Here is a 14045-nt window from a genome sequence, read left to right on the forward strand (position 1 = left end):
GTGAAAGATACTCGTGACACGGTGACGGACCACCGGACGGGAGGCTTCCAATTACGAAGCATTGGTCTATTGCAAGTGATATAAGTTTTGATCACTCCTTTTTTTTTTCATTTCTTTTCTAACGCGTAATCTCGATCACAAGTTTATCCTTGGACAGACAACGGGATATGAGCTACACCGAACCGTTGTGGGAGATAAATGGAAATCAAGGACCAGTGAGTGAACAATTGTGTTGTTTTTATATTCCATCTTTCTTTTTTTTGTTCTTTCCTTTTATTTCTTCCATTTCTTCTTTTTTTTTTTTTTTTGTTTTTTTTTTTACGTTATAGTACATTCCAAATATCGTTACATTTTAATATATTCAAATACTTGATTATTAAATAACTCTCAAGTTTATTTTATTTTTGTCATCATCTAATTAACATTGTCGAAATAGTTCTTATATTTGTTCATGGTGACGCAAAAGATCGGTCTTCTTTTTCTTTTCTTTTTCGTTAACAAAGTGTTATTAAAAGCAACAAGAAAGATAAAAGTCTTATGAGGATCTTCTTTTTCTCTCTCTCTTTCTCTCTCTCTCTCTCTCTCTCTCTCTCTCTCTTTCTCTGTACACCATAGGTAATCACACAGGAAATGTCACAGTACGTCGGTAGCGAACTTGGAAGCTATCCGATGTGGGACAGTTCCGTTTTATATCAGCCACCACCGGCTACACATTCTCACGTCAACGAACACGGTTTGTACAGACAACCCTGTGCTTTATTACATCAAAGGTATGTCATTATTTTACTGAATCAATCAATAAAATAATTTATTAGTTTTCCTTTTTATTATCTATCATATCTATCATCGAGAAAATCGATATAAACGAAGTTAGTATCTGATACTTATGTTGCAAAACATAATTGATATATTATTATATTATTTAGTCGTTATACGCAAAATGGCCGATCACCAAATCTTCCCTCATCTACTACAAAAAAACCAAGACGTAGGGTGGCTACAGTTTCTCAAAGAAGAGCCGCTAATATTCGTGAAAGACGTAGAATGTTCAACTTGAACGAAGCTTTCGACAAATTACGAAGAAAGGTAATTTCAGCTGTCTCCTCCTTGTTCTTCTTTTTTTCTTTTGTTTTTTTCAGCCCTCCCCCGCCCCTTTAAAATGTTTTACATCAAAAATTTCGTTCACATAATATTTATCAAACAGGTGCCAACGTTCGCTTACGAGAAACGTTTATCAAGAATCGAGACGCTTCGTTTGGCTATCACTTATATAGCATTCATGGGAGAATTATTAGGAATCGAGCCTAGCAGCCCAAAACCAGAATATATACCACGTGAATATTACTTGCCTAATTAAATCGTCTAATCAAAGACGAACGACGATAGAACGTGTCTTCCATTGATATTTTTAATTTGTTTTTATGAAAATTTTATATAAAAAAAAAAAAAAGAGAGAAGAAGAAAAGAACAAATTTTTATTTATTTTCTATGTCTATAATTAACTTAATTCATTTTTGATGATATCCGATTAATAACTCGACTCATATATATATATGTATGTTTCGAAAAAAGTATTAAGTATTTAAATATCTACTTAGCTGAAAAATTCATTATCGATATTAATCGAACCAAAAAAAATTTATCTACTATTCTACTTCGACAAATATGACGTATAATAATGATGATATCTAATAATGATAATAATTAATAATAATAATAATAATAATAATAATAATAATAATAATAAAAATAATAATAATAATAATAATAATATATTAATATTGTACAGGAATTTAAAAAGATAAGGACAAAGTAATTTTCTCAATTCTCTGCAGTGCACAATTATTATGCGACACTGATCAAGAAGCGGGTACAAATGTAGTGTTAATGAAGTTAAATGATACGTCAGATCTATCGTTAAAACGACAAGAAAGAGATAGAGATAGAGAGAGAGAGAGAGAGAGAGAGAGAGAGAGAGAGAGAGAGAGAGAGAGAGAGAAAGAGAGAGAAAGAGGGGGAGAGATTTAATTAAGATATTAATTTTATATATTCGTATAAAATATTTATCTATATATAAGCGTACATCGTCTCCTATTAATTCTTCTAATTTATTTGTTTAATATTTATCCTACATGGAATATATAGATATTAATTAATTAATTTATTTATTTTTGTTTGTTTTTTAATAAACATTAATATTTAATAACACGGCACACAAATTTAAAATACAATTTGTGTCAAAGTGTAAACTCGAGAAATACGTCTTCCATATTTTAGGTAAAAGTGATATAATGTAATGTATTATATTATTAATAAAAATCTGAGATAACATCGAAACAAGTTTGTGCTCACTCAAATTTTTCAATTTTCAAGAAAATGTGTGCGCAACTTTTTTCATGATATCGTACATAGATTATATAGGGTGTTATAATATTATGTAAGGAGGGAACTAAATTCAATTGTCAACGAAAGTATTAAATACGAATGCGTGACAAGGAAATGCAGTTCTTAATATTTAGAATTATTGTGCAATAATAAATCGAAAATCTCTTGTAACCACCTGCAATCTTTTTCTTTTTTTCTTTCTGAACAAATAAAAATAATATCTACATAAAGAAATTTAAAAAATATCGAAGAGAAAATATTTTATTGCAGTATATTCAATTAGTTTATTGCCTTGTATAAATCGTAAAAGTACATTGCGAATTATAATTAAAAATAATTACAAAAAATGTCACGTATATATAATATAAGTAAGCAAATGTGTGCTATTTGAATAAGTTTCAAATATTTCACTCCTAAAATCTAACGAAATTTCTAAAAAAGTTTTACAAAAGGTATAGAAAAATTTCTTGTTACCTATCTCATATAAAAGGTATAATTAATTAGTGTAAATGAATATAAAATGTAATCTCGTTAATTATCCTACTTATAAGGACTTTAGTTGTTTTAAGAAACTTTTCTTAAGCGCCCGTGATCACATTACAATTAAAAAAAAAAAAAGAAAGAAAGAACTTCTCATTTTGTAGAGTCTTAACAATCATTGATATTAATAATCAAAATTCTTTAAAAGAATGATTCATAATTTGTCAAATTTGAGAAAGAGAGATAGAGAGATATATATCAATCTCATAAAGAATTATTACGAGAAATGGAAAAGTGAAGAGGGAGGTCTTTTTCTAACTTGATCAACGAGTTTAATAAAATCAACTTAAAACGATATATTGTCTAAGAATGATACGTAGTAAGTACATACGTTTATCAGAAAACATTGTATCATTCTTTACATTATTAATGACAACATTCGAAAAGTTTCATAAAAGAAACAGAGACAAGTAAATACGTCATGTTTCTTCTTTGAATAATAATTATGGTATCCAAGAAGTATCGTTATAATATAGTCATTCGTTATTTCATTTTTTTTTGACATCATCGATCGCCAAATGATGAAGAACAACATCGCCTGATATTCGTAGAGTATTAATGACCGATGGTTTTAATCTGTGCTTAAATTCGCTTATTATTTTGTTTCCCAGCCATATTGAAAAGCTGTCATGCTCGCAACGTATACTATTAACAAACAAACAAAAAGTAATAATAATAATACATTATAAAAATTTGTGATAAAATTACAGAGCGTGCCAAAAGTTCGTGAGTGATTTTTTAAATCAATTACTCTTTTTCGAGACTTTTCAGGGTAATCTTTTTTTTTTGCAGATTATAAAACAATAAAGCTTAACACCCTGGGAAATTTGCAAAAAGAGATAATTAATTTCTAAAATTTCTTTGGAACTTTTGGTTCACCCTATGTATTACATGAAAAAAATCTTTTACGTTAGTAAAAAATCACGGCCCGGCATCCAAGACAAATGACCTTCGTGTCTTTCCTCATTTCTCCAACTACCATCGACCCAACAATTCATGACAACGTAAGGCTCGCTACTACCATAAAGGAAACGTGGATTTATGTGCAAAGCAATTATTGGGTGAGGATAAATAGTGTCACCTTTTTGTAAATTTATATAAAATCTGTAAGAGAAAAAAAGGACAGATTTTTATAATAATAAGAAATCTTACACAAAAAAAAGAAATTAATAATAAGACTTACGAATGGGGAAGTAATTTTAATCTTCCTCTAATAAATAAATTGGTACCGAGTTTAAATTCACAGCCGATTCTTACATTGATCGGAACTTCCTACATTTAAAAAATATATTTTGTCTTTTTCTAAATTACTATATATATATATATATATAAATTTCTTTTTTGTTAATTATTTATAATGAAAAATATATCTATTGCTTACAAGAAACTCTACGAGAGGACAGTCCACTGTCAAACTTAAAGAACGTGAAGATTTCAAAATCTTTGGATCAGGATAAACGTTAAGATATAATTGATTAAATCTTATATCTTCTATATGTCCTTCGCATTGAAGATGATTAATATCGCTAAGTGGAAATCTATATGTAAACGCACAGAAATGTTCTCCATTGACGGCTATCTATAAAGAAAAACGATAATAATATAGATAATTCTAATCTAAAGGAGATAACATAAACTTATACAAATACTTGATGTTACCTGAAATGCATCTTCCGTGCAAAATATCATCAAATGAATATAAGAACTTCGACGAAATATATAATTACATGGACCGACTGGAGAACATGTTTCCTCGATTTCCCATGTACCTTTGATCTTAGTATTTCTTACCACATAGCCTCTATCTATTCTTGGATTAAAATGCAATGCTATGTTTCCGTTCGTTTTGCAATTTAAATTTATTGCAAATCTATCACAAAGAAATATTTGTTGATTTTGTTTTTTAATACATAATTTATAAGAAACAAATAGAAAGAATATTTTAGAAAAAAAAAAAAAAAAAAAAAAACTAATCACACATATAGATAATACCTTATTGCATGAACGGGAATGTATCCTGTTATAATGATAGCAGATGTTGGCTTCAATGGCTGCAATATGACAGGTTTTACCTCTTCCTAAAATATAAAATAATAATAAATTAATAATTAACATTAAATTAATTACTTGTTTAATATATACATATATATGTATATTGTTTTTTTCCTTACGTAAAAACCTGTCAAAGTTTGAATGATAATTCTAGACATCTGCTTCTAATATTATTTTAAATTCGACACATTTTCCTCTGCCTTTGATACGTTCCATTTTTATTTTAGACAAAAAAGACTTTATTTAATTAATTCAATCACATTTTTTTTTCTATTACACAATGCAACAAAAGAATTTAAGAAATTATTATTCTTCTTCGACGTTCGAATTTTCTTTTTTTCATTATAAAAAGAATTCAATTTATCTAATGAACTCTTTTGAAAACTTATATTACCATAACCCTCGAATGTATATATATATTTATATTTTTTGAGGAAAAATTATCGATATATCAAAGTTCGATTAATCGATAACTTTTCTTCATCTATCGATAACAGTAGAACGTCCGTTTACCGACTGTAATATAGAACATAGAGAAAAATGAAAGGTCGACATCTAGCGAGAAGAAATCTGAATACATTTCCGCATATTTAAGATAAAAGAAAATGTGTGCATGTGGATGTATATATATATATATATACCGTACGAAGATAACAATTTAATTCGTGTTTAATTATGGACCAGACTGTACTTGTAATCGAAAATTTATTGTACGTAGATTATAATAATATATATATATATATATATATAAATGTACATATAAATATAAAGAGAACTTACTATTGGTATGGTTTTCTCGTCGAAAAAGATGAAATCCTTGAAAGCATCTTCCTTGGTGTGTTTGAAAATACAATCGATTGACATTTTTTTTTACCTCTGTCACACGATCTTTTATATACTTCGAAGAAAATTGCAATAGGCGATGTGGTAACTCCAAAACGTGAAGATGTGACGATTTTTAAAATCTTTATTCCCGAATTTTGTTAATAAGATACAAAGAGAAAGAGAGAGAAAGAGAGAGAGAGAGAAACGATAACAATTTTTATATTATTTATTTTTTCCACGAGAATTTCACTCATCGATTTTAATAATTTCGAATGCCGGTATAAGTAATCCCGCGCTGGTGATAGTGACGTACTAGAGGCGTTCTTTTTGCTTCTAATTTCTTGTCACGATTCGTTCGAATCGGACTGATGCATTGCGTAAGTACAGTATGAAACATCAAGGAACAACTGTGTTGAATTCAATACTTACTTATGTACACTGGATGGCAAGAAAATGTTATTAATAGATATTATATTCGAAGAAAAGTTTCTCACTCTAGGCAGATGCCTCTACGTTTTATTAAAAACTTGTTCTCAATCGATTCGAAAAAAAAAATTTACTTCGTCGACTTTCTTTGATATAAATAAATGTTTTTTTATCAATGTAGCTTTTACACAAGATATTTTATCTTTTAATCATCACATTGGTTTTTTTTTTGTTAAAATGTCTGATGTGATAGGTTATACTGTACGATCATTTTATACCGCGAATTTTTAAACCTTTTTAAACAGGAGCATTTTATTTTTATATCATGTACCGTTAATATTTTTATTTTAATATAACAATTATAATAGAACAATATTACTTTTTATATAATAAGTAAGATTATACCTAATACATATGTATATATAATTTATAGTAGTGGAGTTTTTATTTTTATTTAATTGGCACCAGTATTGTATTGTTTTTCATAAAATATATATACATAGCTGTTACAATATAATATAATAAAATGTATTATTTTAAAGTATATCAGATTATTTCTTATGTCATTTATATTTTTTTTGCTGTTAATAAAAACATAACATATGTCTTTTACATATGTTCACTATAAATATTAATAACAATTACAAAAAGGTAATTTAATAATCTACCATAAAATATTGTTAGATGTTGAAAAATGATTGTGTCATGCGTATAATGTAAATAATTTCTGCCATAATAATAGATTTGATATCGTTTATATTATTATATAAATTTTGAACTTTCATAATTTTAAAAATGTTTTCATTATTGAAATGTTTTTCATTTAGTATTTTATTATGACTAGGAACATTTTTAAAGTTGTTATTTACAACAAAGAACATTAAGTTACAAATATATATTATTACACAACATGAAATATATCAGATTAAAATGATATTAGAGATTAAATAGTATCAATATATAATTATTTAAGAGTACACAAAGACACAAAGACTTTCACATTGAGACCATGTCTCTCAAAATTGAAGCAAAATCATGCGCATAATATTTTTTTTATAATTATTTATGAGATTACTTTAAAATTATTTCTTAGCCACCTTTATTTGAGTATTTGACAGTAGGCAGTAGCATAATAAAAATAAATGTAGTTATAGAAAAATATATTGCATTCGTTTGATATACTTCTGTTCATAATTTTTTTTGTGTTAAATTATGTGATAAACAATTATTGAACCTTTTTATTGGATAAATTTCTCAAATTCCAATATAGATTTTTTTCTATTTTATAGATCGAACAGTCTTTCATTTGTATGTAATGCATAGAATCTTTATATTATCGTGATAAGACATTTGTTAAATATTAATTATATTATTTACCTTCCTCAGATAATTGATCGTGTTATTTTCTTTCCTCAAGTATTGAAATTTGTTTTATTATCTATCATAACATTTTATCGATTATTATAGAAGTACAGAAAAAATTATAGAACATTCATTAGATTGATTATATCAAACGAATTAGATATCACGTGGTTCATGTGGATCTGGTAATTTGTTCCAGTTTGGCTCTACGCCCCAAATTTCACGGGCATATTCTGCAATTGTCCGATCGGAAGAGAATTTTCCAGAAGATGCTATATTATGTATCGCCATCTCCACCCATTTGTTTTCATCCTAAAATATATGGCGTTTCAATACATATCCCATAACAGATATTGAAATTTTAACAACACTATTTTTTAGTTTTGTTTGACAAATTAAAATTACAAATTACAATTACCTGATATACTTGGCTGACTTTCTCTTGCATGCGAATATAACTTTCAAAATCTGCTAAAAGATAAAATCTATCCCATTTAAGTAGCACATCAGCGATATCTTTAAATTCATCTGGATTATTAGGACTGAAGAAACCTCCTTGAATTTGATCGATACATTGTTTTGCTTCTGGTAATTTATTATAATAATCATAAGCATTGTAGCCTTTTCTTTTCAAATCTTCAACTTCGTCTACGGTCATGCCGAAAATGAAAATATTATCATTTCCCATTTCTTCGGCCATTTCTACGTTAGCTCCATCCAAAGTGCCAATTGTAAGGGCACCATTCAGCTAAAACGTTAAGTATATTTGATCTTTTTTCTTTTTTTTTTTTTTCATTTTGTAAATCGAAATTTAATATATTCAATTGATTTATTCATTATTACCATAAACTTCATATTTCCGGTGCCTGATGCCTCAGTACCAGCGGTAGAAATCTGTTCACTCAGATCTGCAGCAGGAATAATCCTTTCGGCCAAAGTTACTCTATAATTCTCTAAAAAGATCAACTTTAATTTATTTCCTACAATAGGATCGTTGTTGATAACATTTGCAACACTACAAATCAATTTGATAATCTTTTTAGCCAGATGATAGCCTGGTGCTGCCTTTCCACCTATCATAACAGTTCTTGGTACGAACGGTGCGGACGGATCTTTCTTTATACGATTGTACAATGTAATAACATGAAGACAATTTAATAATTGTCGTTTGTATTCATGGATACGTTTCACCTAACATTGGATTATATATTTATTAGTAAATTCAACGATAACATTAATGTAAATCAATTAAATTTGAATATATATTGTTTTTACCTGAATATCAAAAATCGAGGCAGGATTTATTTTAACCCCATAATCTTTCTCTAACATTTGAGATAAACGTAATTTATTTTCTTGTTTAACTTTAACTATCGCTCGTTGAAAGCCTGGATCTTTGGCATATTGTTTAATCTGTTCCAATTGTTCTAAATGTACAACCCAATTGCTTCCTATTTTCTATAAATTACAAATAGAAAAACAAAAAAAACAAAAACGTTTATACATTTACATCCAGTGTTGTTATAATAAAAAAAAAAAAAAAATCACATATACATACTTCTTCAATAATATCGGATAGATTTGGGTTGCAAAGAAGTAACCATCTTCTAGGTGTAATACCATTGGTTTTGTTTTGGAATTTTTCTGGTGTCAATTCATAGAAATCTCTAAATCTGTATAAGAATAATTAAAATAAATTATTTCTTGTATTATTTTTATCAATTCATTAATGCCAAACTCATTGGGTTTATCACTTACACACTATCTTTCAAGATCTCTGAATGTATTTGTGCAACTCCATTGATAGCATGACTACCAACAATGGATAAATGAGCCATATTTACTCGTTTTTCACCTTCTTCTTCGATCAAAGACATACGACGAAGACGATCCATATCACCTGGAAATTTGGCAGCGACTCGTTCAAGATGTAAATGATTTATGTGATAAATAATTTGCAAGTGTCGTGGAAGAATGCTATCTAACATGCTAGTGGGCCATCTTTCAAGTGCTTCTGGTAGAACAGTGTGATTTGTATAAGCACACGTTCGCGTTGTTATTTCCCATGCCTTAAAGATGCATAAACATTTATGTATATATATATAAATTATATAAATTATTTAATAAAAAACACAAAATATCCTATCCAATTAAGAATGAATATCTAATAAAAATTGTCTCGGCTACCTTCTCCCACGATAGTCCTTCAACATCAATAAGAATTCTCATAAGTTCAGGAATAGCTAACGAAGGATGAGTGTCATTCAATTGAACGGCTACTTTATCAGGGAAAGCATCGAATTCAGTTCTATAATGTTCCTTCGATCCAAATTTACTAGCTTTATAACGACGAATTATATCTTGAAGAGTAGCGGCAACCATGAAATATTCTTGTTTCAAACGAAGCTCTTTTCCCTCAAAGAAATTATCATTAGGATACAAGACTCTACTTATATTTTCTGCCAAGTTACGATCAATAACAGCTTGAACGTAATCACCGTCGTTGACTGAAAAAAAAAAAGAAAGTAATATAATTTAAATCATTAATAACGTGACGTTTTTTCAAATAAAAAAATGAATAAAAAGAAATTAATCGAGATCTTACAGAATTTCAAATTGAATTCGATTGGCGATTTAGCAGACCATAATCTCAATGTATTAACCACATTATTTTTATATCCAGGAATTGGATTATCATAAGGCATTGCAAACACGACCTAAAATTTAATATATAATTAACAATAATTTAATTATACGATCGTGTAAAATCATTTGCAACCTGCGAACCTGCGTGTTAATCCATTTTTTGCCTTCAGGAGTGTCAATAACATGTCCATAGAAATTAACTGGAAGCATAAATTCTGGCCTTGCTTTTTCCCAAGGATTACCATACCTCAACCAATCGTCTGGTTCTTCACTTTGTTCTCCGTTCTTTATCTTTTGTGCGAATATACCATATTCATATCTTATTCCATAACCATAAGCAGCCAAGCCCAAAGTAGCCATACTATCTAAGAAACAAGCAGCCAATCTTCCTAAGCCTCCATTTCCAAGTCCAGCATCCTCCTCCAATTCCTCTAATTCTTCTATATCCAAGCCCATCTGTGAAATATTATAATAAAATGTTAAGATAGGAAATTTTAGATCGATCTTAAATAAATAAAATATTTTTTGTTTTCATGCAAATTGCGTCACTCGCCTGATACATAGCTTCGTCGCACGCACCCTGAATTCCCAAATTGATCATCGTATTTTGCAATGCCCTTCCCATGTAATATTCGAGAGAGAGATAGTATACTCTCTAAAGTAACAGAAAAAGAAAAGAAAAATTATATTCTAGATCAATAATTTATTATTGCTATGTGACAAATAACATGCAGTTAATCATTTATCTAATTGACGAGTTGTTTTTTCTTTTGTTCCTTTCTTTTTTCTTTTTTTTTTTTTTTGATCAAGGATCAACTTAAACAAGATATAAAATAACGATAAACAAAATTAGATTTATAACGAATCAACTAATTGTAAGATTACTTATCCGTATGAAGTGATCTATAGTGATCTATAATGAGTGATAATTAGTTACTTCGAAAGACATGAACATTCGATATGATAGGTCACGTAGATGCCTCCTGACTTGCTCAAGGTCATGTCAAAGTTATCCATTAAAATACGTCAATGAATAATTTTTTTTAAAGTAATATCAAATATTTTTGCATATTATTTTATTTATTAATCTAAATAAAATTGAAGATTACTTCTTGACACAACACATTATGAAACACATTTTTACACGTGATAGATTAAAATATACACGGCATAATATAAGATAAAAATAAATTTATCTTGCGGATGAGGTCACTGACCGATTTTAAAATATAATACGAAAATATCGTATTATTGGAACATCTATTGGTCGAGATTATAATCTATTGTTGTATAACTTTTTATTTTACAATAAGTTTAATACCAGATAAAAATACAACTTTTAATTCTTCTTTCTAAAGATTTGTTAAAGTATGAATTATATTCGTGCTCTATATTATTTCTTCGTGATTCTTTTTCTTTTTCTTTTCCTTTCTTTTTTTTTTTTTCTTTTTCTCCTTTAACTTACTAAGTTACATATTGTCTGAACGATATCTTAAATTAGAAATTTGATCACACTTATATATTTTATTATATTTGAGAATCTCGACTAGAGCGAGGAAAAGTACCGCGAATGGATCACGTGAATTTCTAAAATCTATAGATTCAATTTGTTTGGGATTATATCCAAAAGTTATGAAACTATATAGTTAAGAATTTTTGGCATTATATTGAAATTAATCGTTTGGCAACAATGTGCAAATTGCAAACATATCTGTGGTAAGATGTTGCAAAAGAAAAACAAAAAGAAACAAAAGAAAAAGAAAAATACAAATATAATAAAACTAAGAGATACATGATAAAAAATAAATGTATATGAGTTAGAAACGATCAAAATAGTTCAATTGAACATGAAGAATTTAATATGATAAGCTTTCAATGCTTGAGTGATGTAATCTTCATGTACACAGGGACACAGCATGCCCAAAAATAGATGTTGCAATATATTTTTCTTGCATTACTTTCACATCATCAACAGAATAGATATTGTGATAATTATTCGGATTTATTATTATGTTAAGTTGCATATTAGAGATCCTGTATTTCTGTTTCTGTATTTGCTATATCACTAATTTATCAATGATTATGTGAGAATCTCAAAGTTCATTTTAAACAGCAAATATGAAGTAATGATTAATGTTGCGACACGTTTTTTTTTTCAAATCATACATTCAAATTTTTTAATTGTTTTTCTTTGTTCTTTCATTTTTCTTCATATAAATATTATAAATATTATTTGATAATTATTGATAACGAAAATATTATGTTTGCAATATACGTTTTTCAAATAATTTAATTGATAAGTTTATTTTACATTAGCATTACTATATTTGTTTCTTGACCTACATTTTCAATATCATGTATCACATATTACCAGATCAACGAGGATAGAAAAATGATTGCGATGAGAAGTTTTAAATACATTTAATCTGTATTATATTTGTTAAGCGTATGATCTTAATGAGATAATTACTTAATATACATTTATACCTATAATATTCATCCTATTATGACTGTGATTATACCATTTATTATTATAAATATGATTTGTGTTCTATGATACACTTAACGTATAAGAGTCCAAAAAACAAATCATTTGTCGAGTTCTGTAATTCCTAAACATTAGAATAAATTTCATTAGAATACTATTGTTAGTCACAAAATTGAGTATCAATATAAGAAACACAACTGAAACTTATACAGTTAAAAATACATATCTTATACTTAATGTATTGAGTTATAATATACTTTTCTACAACAAACCATTTTTAATATAAAATTCTAAATCATATCTTAAAGAGAATTTATTATTTAAATACAATAAATTTTCTTTATTTGATATACTAATAGATTGTACAATGACAAAAAATTTTTTAATAATAAAATTAATCCCGCCAATCCTATATAATAGGGAAAGAAAAGGAATAAAAGAAAATAGAAGAGAAGAGGTGAGAAGAAAACATAAGGGGGAAAAAAAAAAGACAAGAAGAAAGCAAACCATTAATACTTATAGACTTACCTTTGGATCTTTCTCGTAATAATATTGTTGAGTTCGAATCCATCTGGATACTAAATTGTCTTTGACACTATGTGCTAAAGCGAAGTAATAATCTCGGCTAGTCGCTACGTTACGATCTTTGACTAAAGTATAATGAAGATGCCGGTTGAACGTTTTCTTAAAATTCGCGACATTTTCAACATCGACGATACCGCGTACTGAGATTTGTTTTCTTTTCTCGTGATCCACATCAACGTGCGACATGATTCTTAATTGTTCTCAATCAATAAATTTATTCAATTCGTTCGTATAATGACCGAAAGAATGTTTGAAGAATTGTACACTACACTTGATATGTGCGTGTAAGAGAGAAAGAGACAGCAAGAGGAAAGAGAGCGAGAGAGAGAGAGAGAGAGAGAGAGAGAGGGAGAGAGAAAGAGAGGGAAAGAGAGAGAAAGAGATAGAATGAAACACTCTTGACGAAACGCACAAGAACACCGTGCAGCTCGCCGAGGGCGAATAGAACATATTGCCAAACAAATGGAGATACATATTCACCTTCTACAAGGTCGCGCATGCGCTTTACCTTAAATTCTTGCGTCTGCGCAAACGACGACGCGTAGAGCTTCCACGTTCAAAAGTTCATCGCCTTGACTCGACGATCGAAGAAACTAAATTTATTTTTATCAAATATTATACGATTATATCGAATATTAATTAAATAAATATTGAATACTCAAAATTAATGTGATTTTTTTTTGTTCATATTCCTTAAAGAAATATTGGATATGGATATGTTCAAAAACACGGCAGA

The 14045-nt window shown here is 28.3% G+C and overlaps 3 protein-coding genes across 4 annotated transcripts; 1 reads left to right on the forward strand and 2 right to left on the reverse strand.

Annotated features, from left to right (window-relative positions):
- Nucleotides 1–1633, forward strand: LOC124954000 (protein Fer3). Its single transcript, XM_047506168.1, has 4 exons — nucleotides 1–215; nucleotides 616–770; nucleotides 927–1086; nucleotides 1205–1633. Exons 1-4 carry the CDS (start codon nucleotides 168–170, stop codon nucleotides 1355–1357), a joined length of 516 nt encoding a protein of 171 aa, XP_047362124.1. The 5' UTR covers nucleotides 1–167; the 3' UTR covers nucleotides 1358–1633.
- Nucleotides 1634–2205: 572 nt separating this feature from the next.
- LOC124954108 (32 kDa beta-galactoside-binding lectin lec-3-like) lies at nucleotides 2206–6620 on the reverse strand. Of its 2 annotated transcripts, none has more exons than XM_047506507.1 (7): nucleotides 5097–5245; nucleotides 4918–5003; nucleotides 4585–4795; nucleotides 4307–4504; nucleotides 4109–4197; nucleotides 3835–4029; nucleotides 2206–3570 (listed from the first exon to the last, which is right to left on the reverse strand). In XM_047506507.1, the coding sequence occupies exons 1-7, from the start codon at nucleotides 5133–5135 to the stop codon at nucleotides 3414–3416; spliced, it is 975 nt and encodes a 324-aa protein (XP_047362463.1). In that variant the 5' UTR covers nucleotides 5136–5245; the 3' UTR covers nucleotides 2206–3413. The 2 variants fall into 2 exon arrangements, with proteins under 2 accessions (XP_047362463.1, XP_047362462.1); XM_047506506.1 differs by lacking the exon at nucleotides 5097–5245 and adding an exon at nucleotides 5758–6620 and having other exon boundaries at nucleotides 2209–3570.
- A 689-nt stretch (nucleotides 6621–7309) lies between these two features.
- On the reverse strand, nucleotides 7310–13764 carry LOC124954104 (glycogen phosphorylase). The gene is made up of 11 exons (XM_047506493.1): nucleotides 13253–13764; nucleotides 10790–10891; nucleotides 10378–10692; nucleotides 10196–10307; nucleotides 9778–10097; nucleotides 9349–9659; nucleotides 9149–9263; nucleotides 8866–9048; nucleotides 8434–8781; nucleotides 8009–8338; nucleotides 7310–7902 (listed from the first exon to the last, which is right to left on the reverse strand). Exons 1-11 carry the CDS (start codon nucleotides 13493–13495, stop codon nucleotides 7747–7749), a joined length of 2535 nt encoding a protein of 844 aa, XP_047362449.1. The 5' UTR covers nucleotides 13496–13764; the 3' UTR covers nucleotides 7310–7746.
- Between the last annotated feature and the right edge of the window lie 281 nt (nucleotides 13765–14045).

Source organism: Vespa velutina, chromosome 14 (genome assembly GCF_912470025.1).
Source record: "Vespa velutina chromosome 14, iVesVel2.1, whole genome shotgun sequence".
Taxonomy (NCBI): domain Eukaryota; kingdom Metazoa; phylum Arthropoda; class Insecta; order Hymenoptera; family Vespidae; genus Vespa; species Vespa velutina.

Excerpts from the sequence above, each read along its gene's own strand:
- LOC124954000 (XM_047506168.1), top strand. The coding sequence starts at position 168 with ATGAGCTACACCGAACCGTTGTGGGAGATAAATGGAAATCAAGGACCA. Across the intron at positions 216-615 it reads TAAATGGAAATCAAGGACCA|GTAATCACACAGGAAATGTC; the intron begins GTGAGTGAACAA and ends TGTACACCATAG. Across the intron at positions 771-926 it reads TGTGCTTTATTACATCAAAG|TCGTTATACGCAAAATGGCC; the intron begins GTATGTCATTAT and ends TATATTATTTAG.
- LOC124954104 (XM_047506493.1), bottom strand. The coding sequence starts at position 13,495 with ATGTCGCACGTTGATGTGGATCACGAGAAAAGAAAACAAATCTCAGTA. Across the intron at positions 9,264-9,348 it reads GAGATCTTGAAAGATAGTGT|ATTTAGAGATTTCTATGAAT; the intron begins GTAAGTGATAAA and ends ATTCTTATACAG. Across the intron at positions 8,782-8,865 it reads CCTCGATTTTTGATATTCAG|GTGAAACGTATCCATGAATA; the intron begins GTAAAAACAATA and ends ATCCAATGTTAG.
- LOC124954108 (XM_047506506.1), bottom strand. The coding sequence starts at position 5,841 with ATGTCAATCGATTGTATTTTCAAACACACCAAGGAAGATGCTTTCAAG. Across the intron at positions 4,505-4,584 it reads GCACGGAAGATGCATTTCAG|ATAGCCGTCAATGGAGAACA; the intron begins GTAACATCAAGT and ends TTTTCTTTATAG. Across the intron at positions 3,571-3,834 it reads GGCCGTGATTTTTTACTAAC|TATACGTTGCGAGCATGACA; the intron begins GTAAAAGATTTT and ends GTTTGTTAATAG.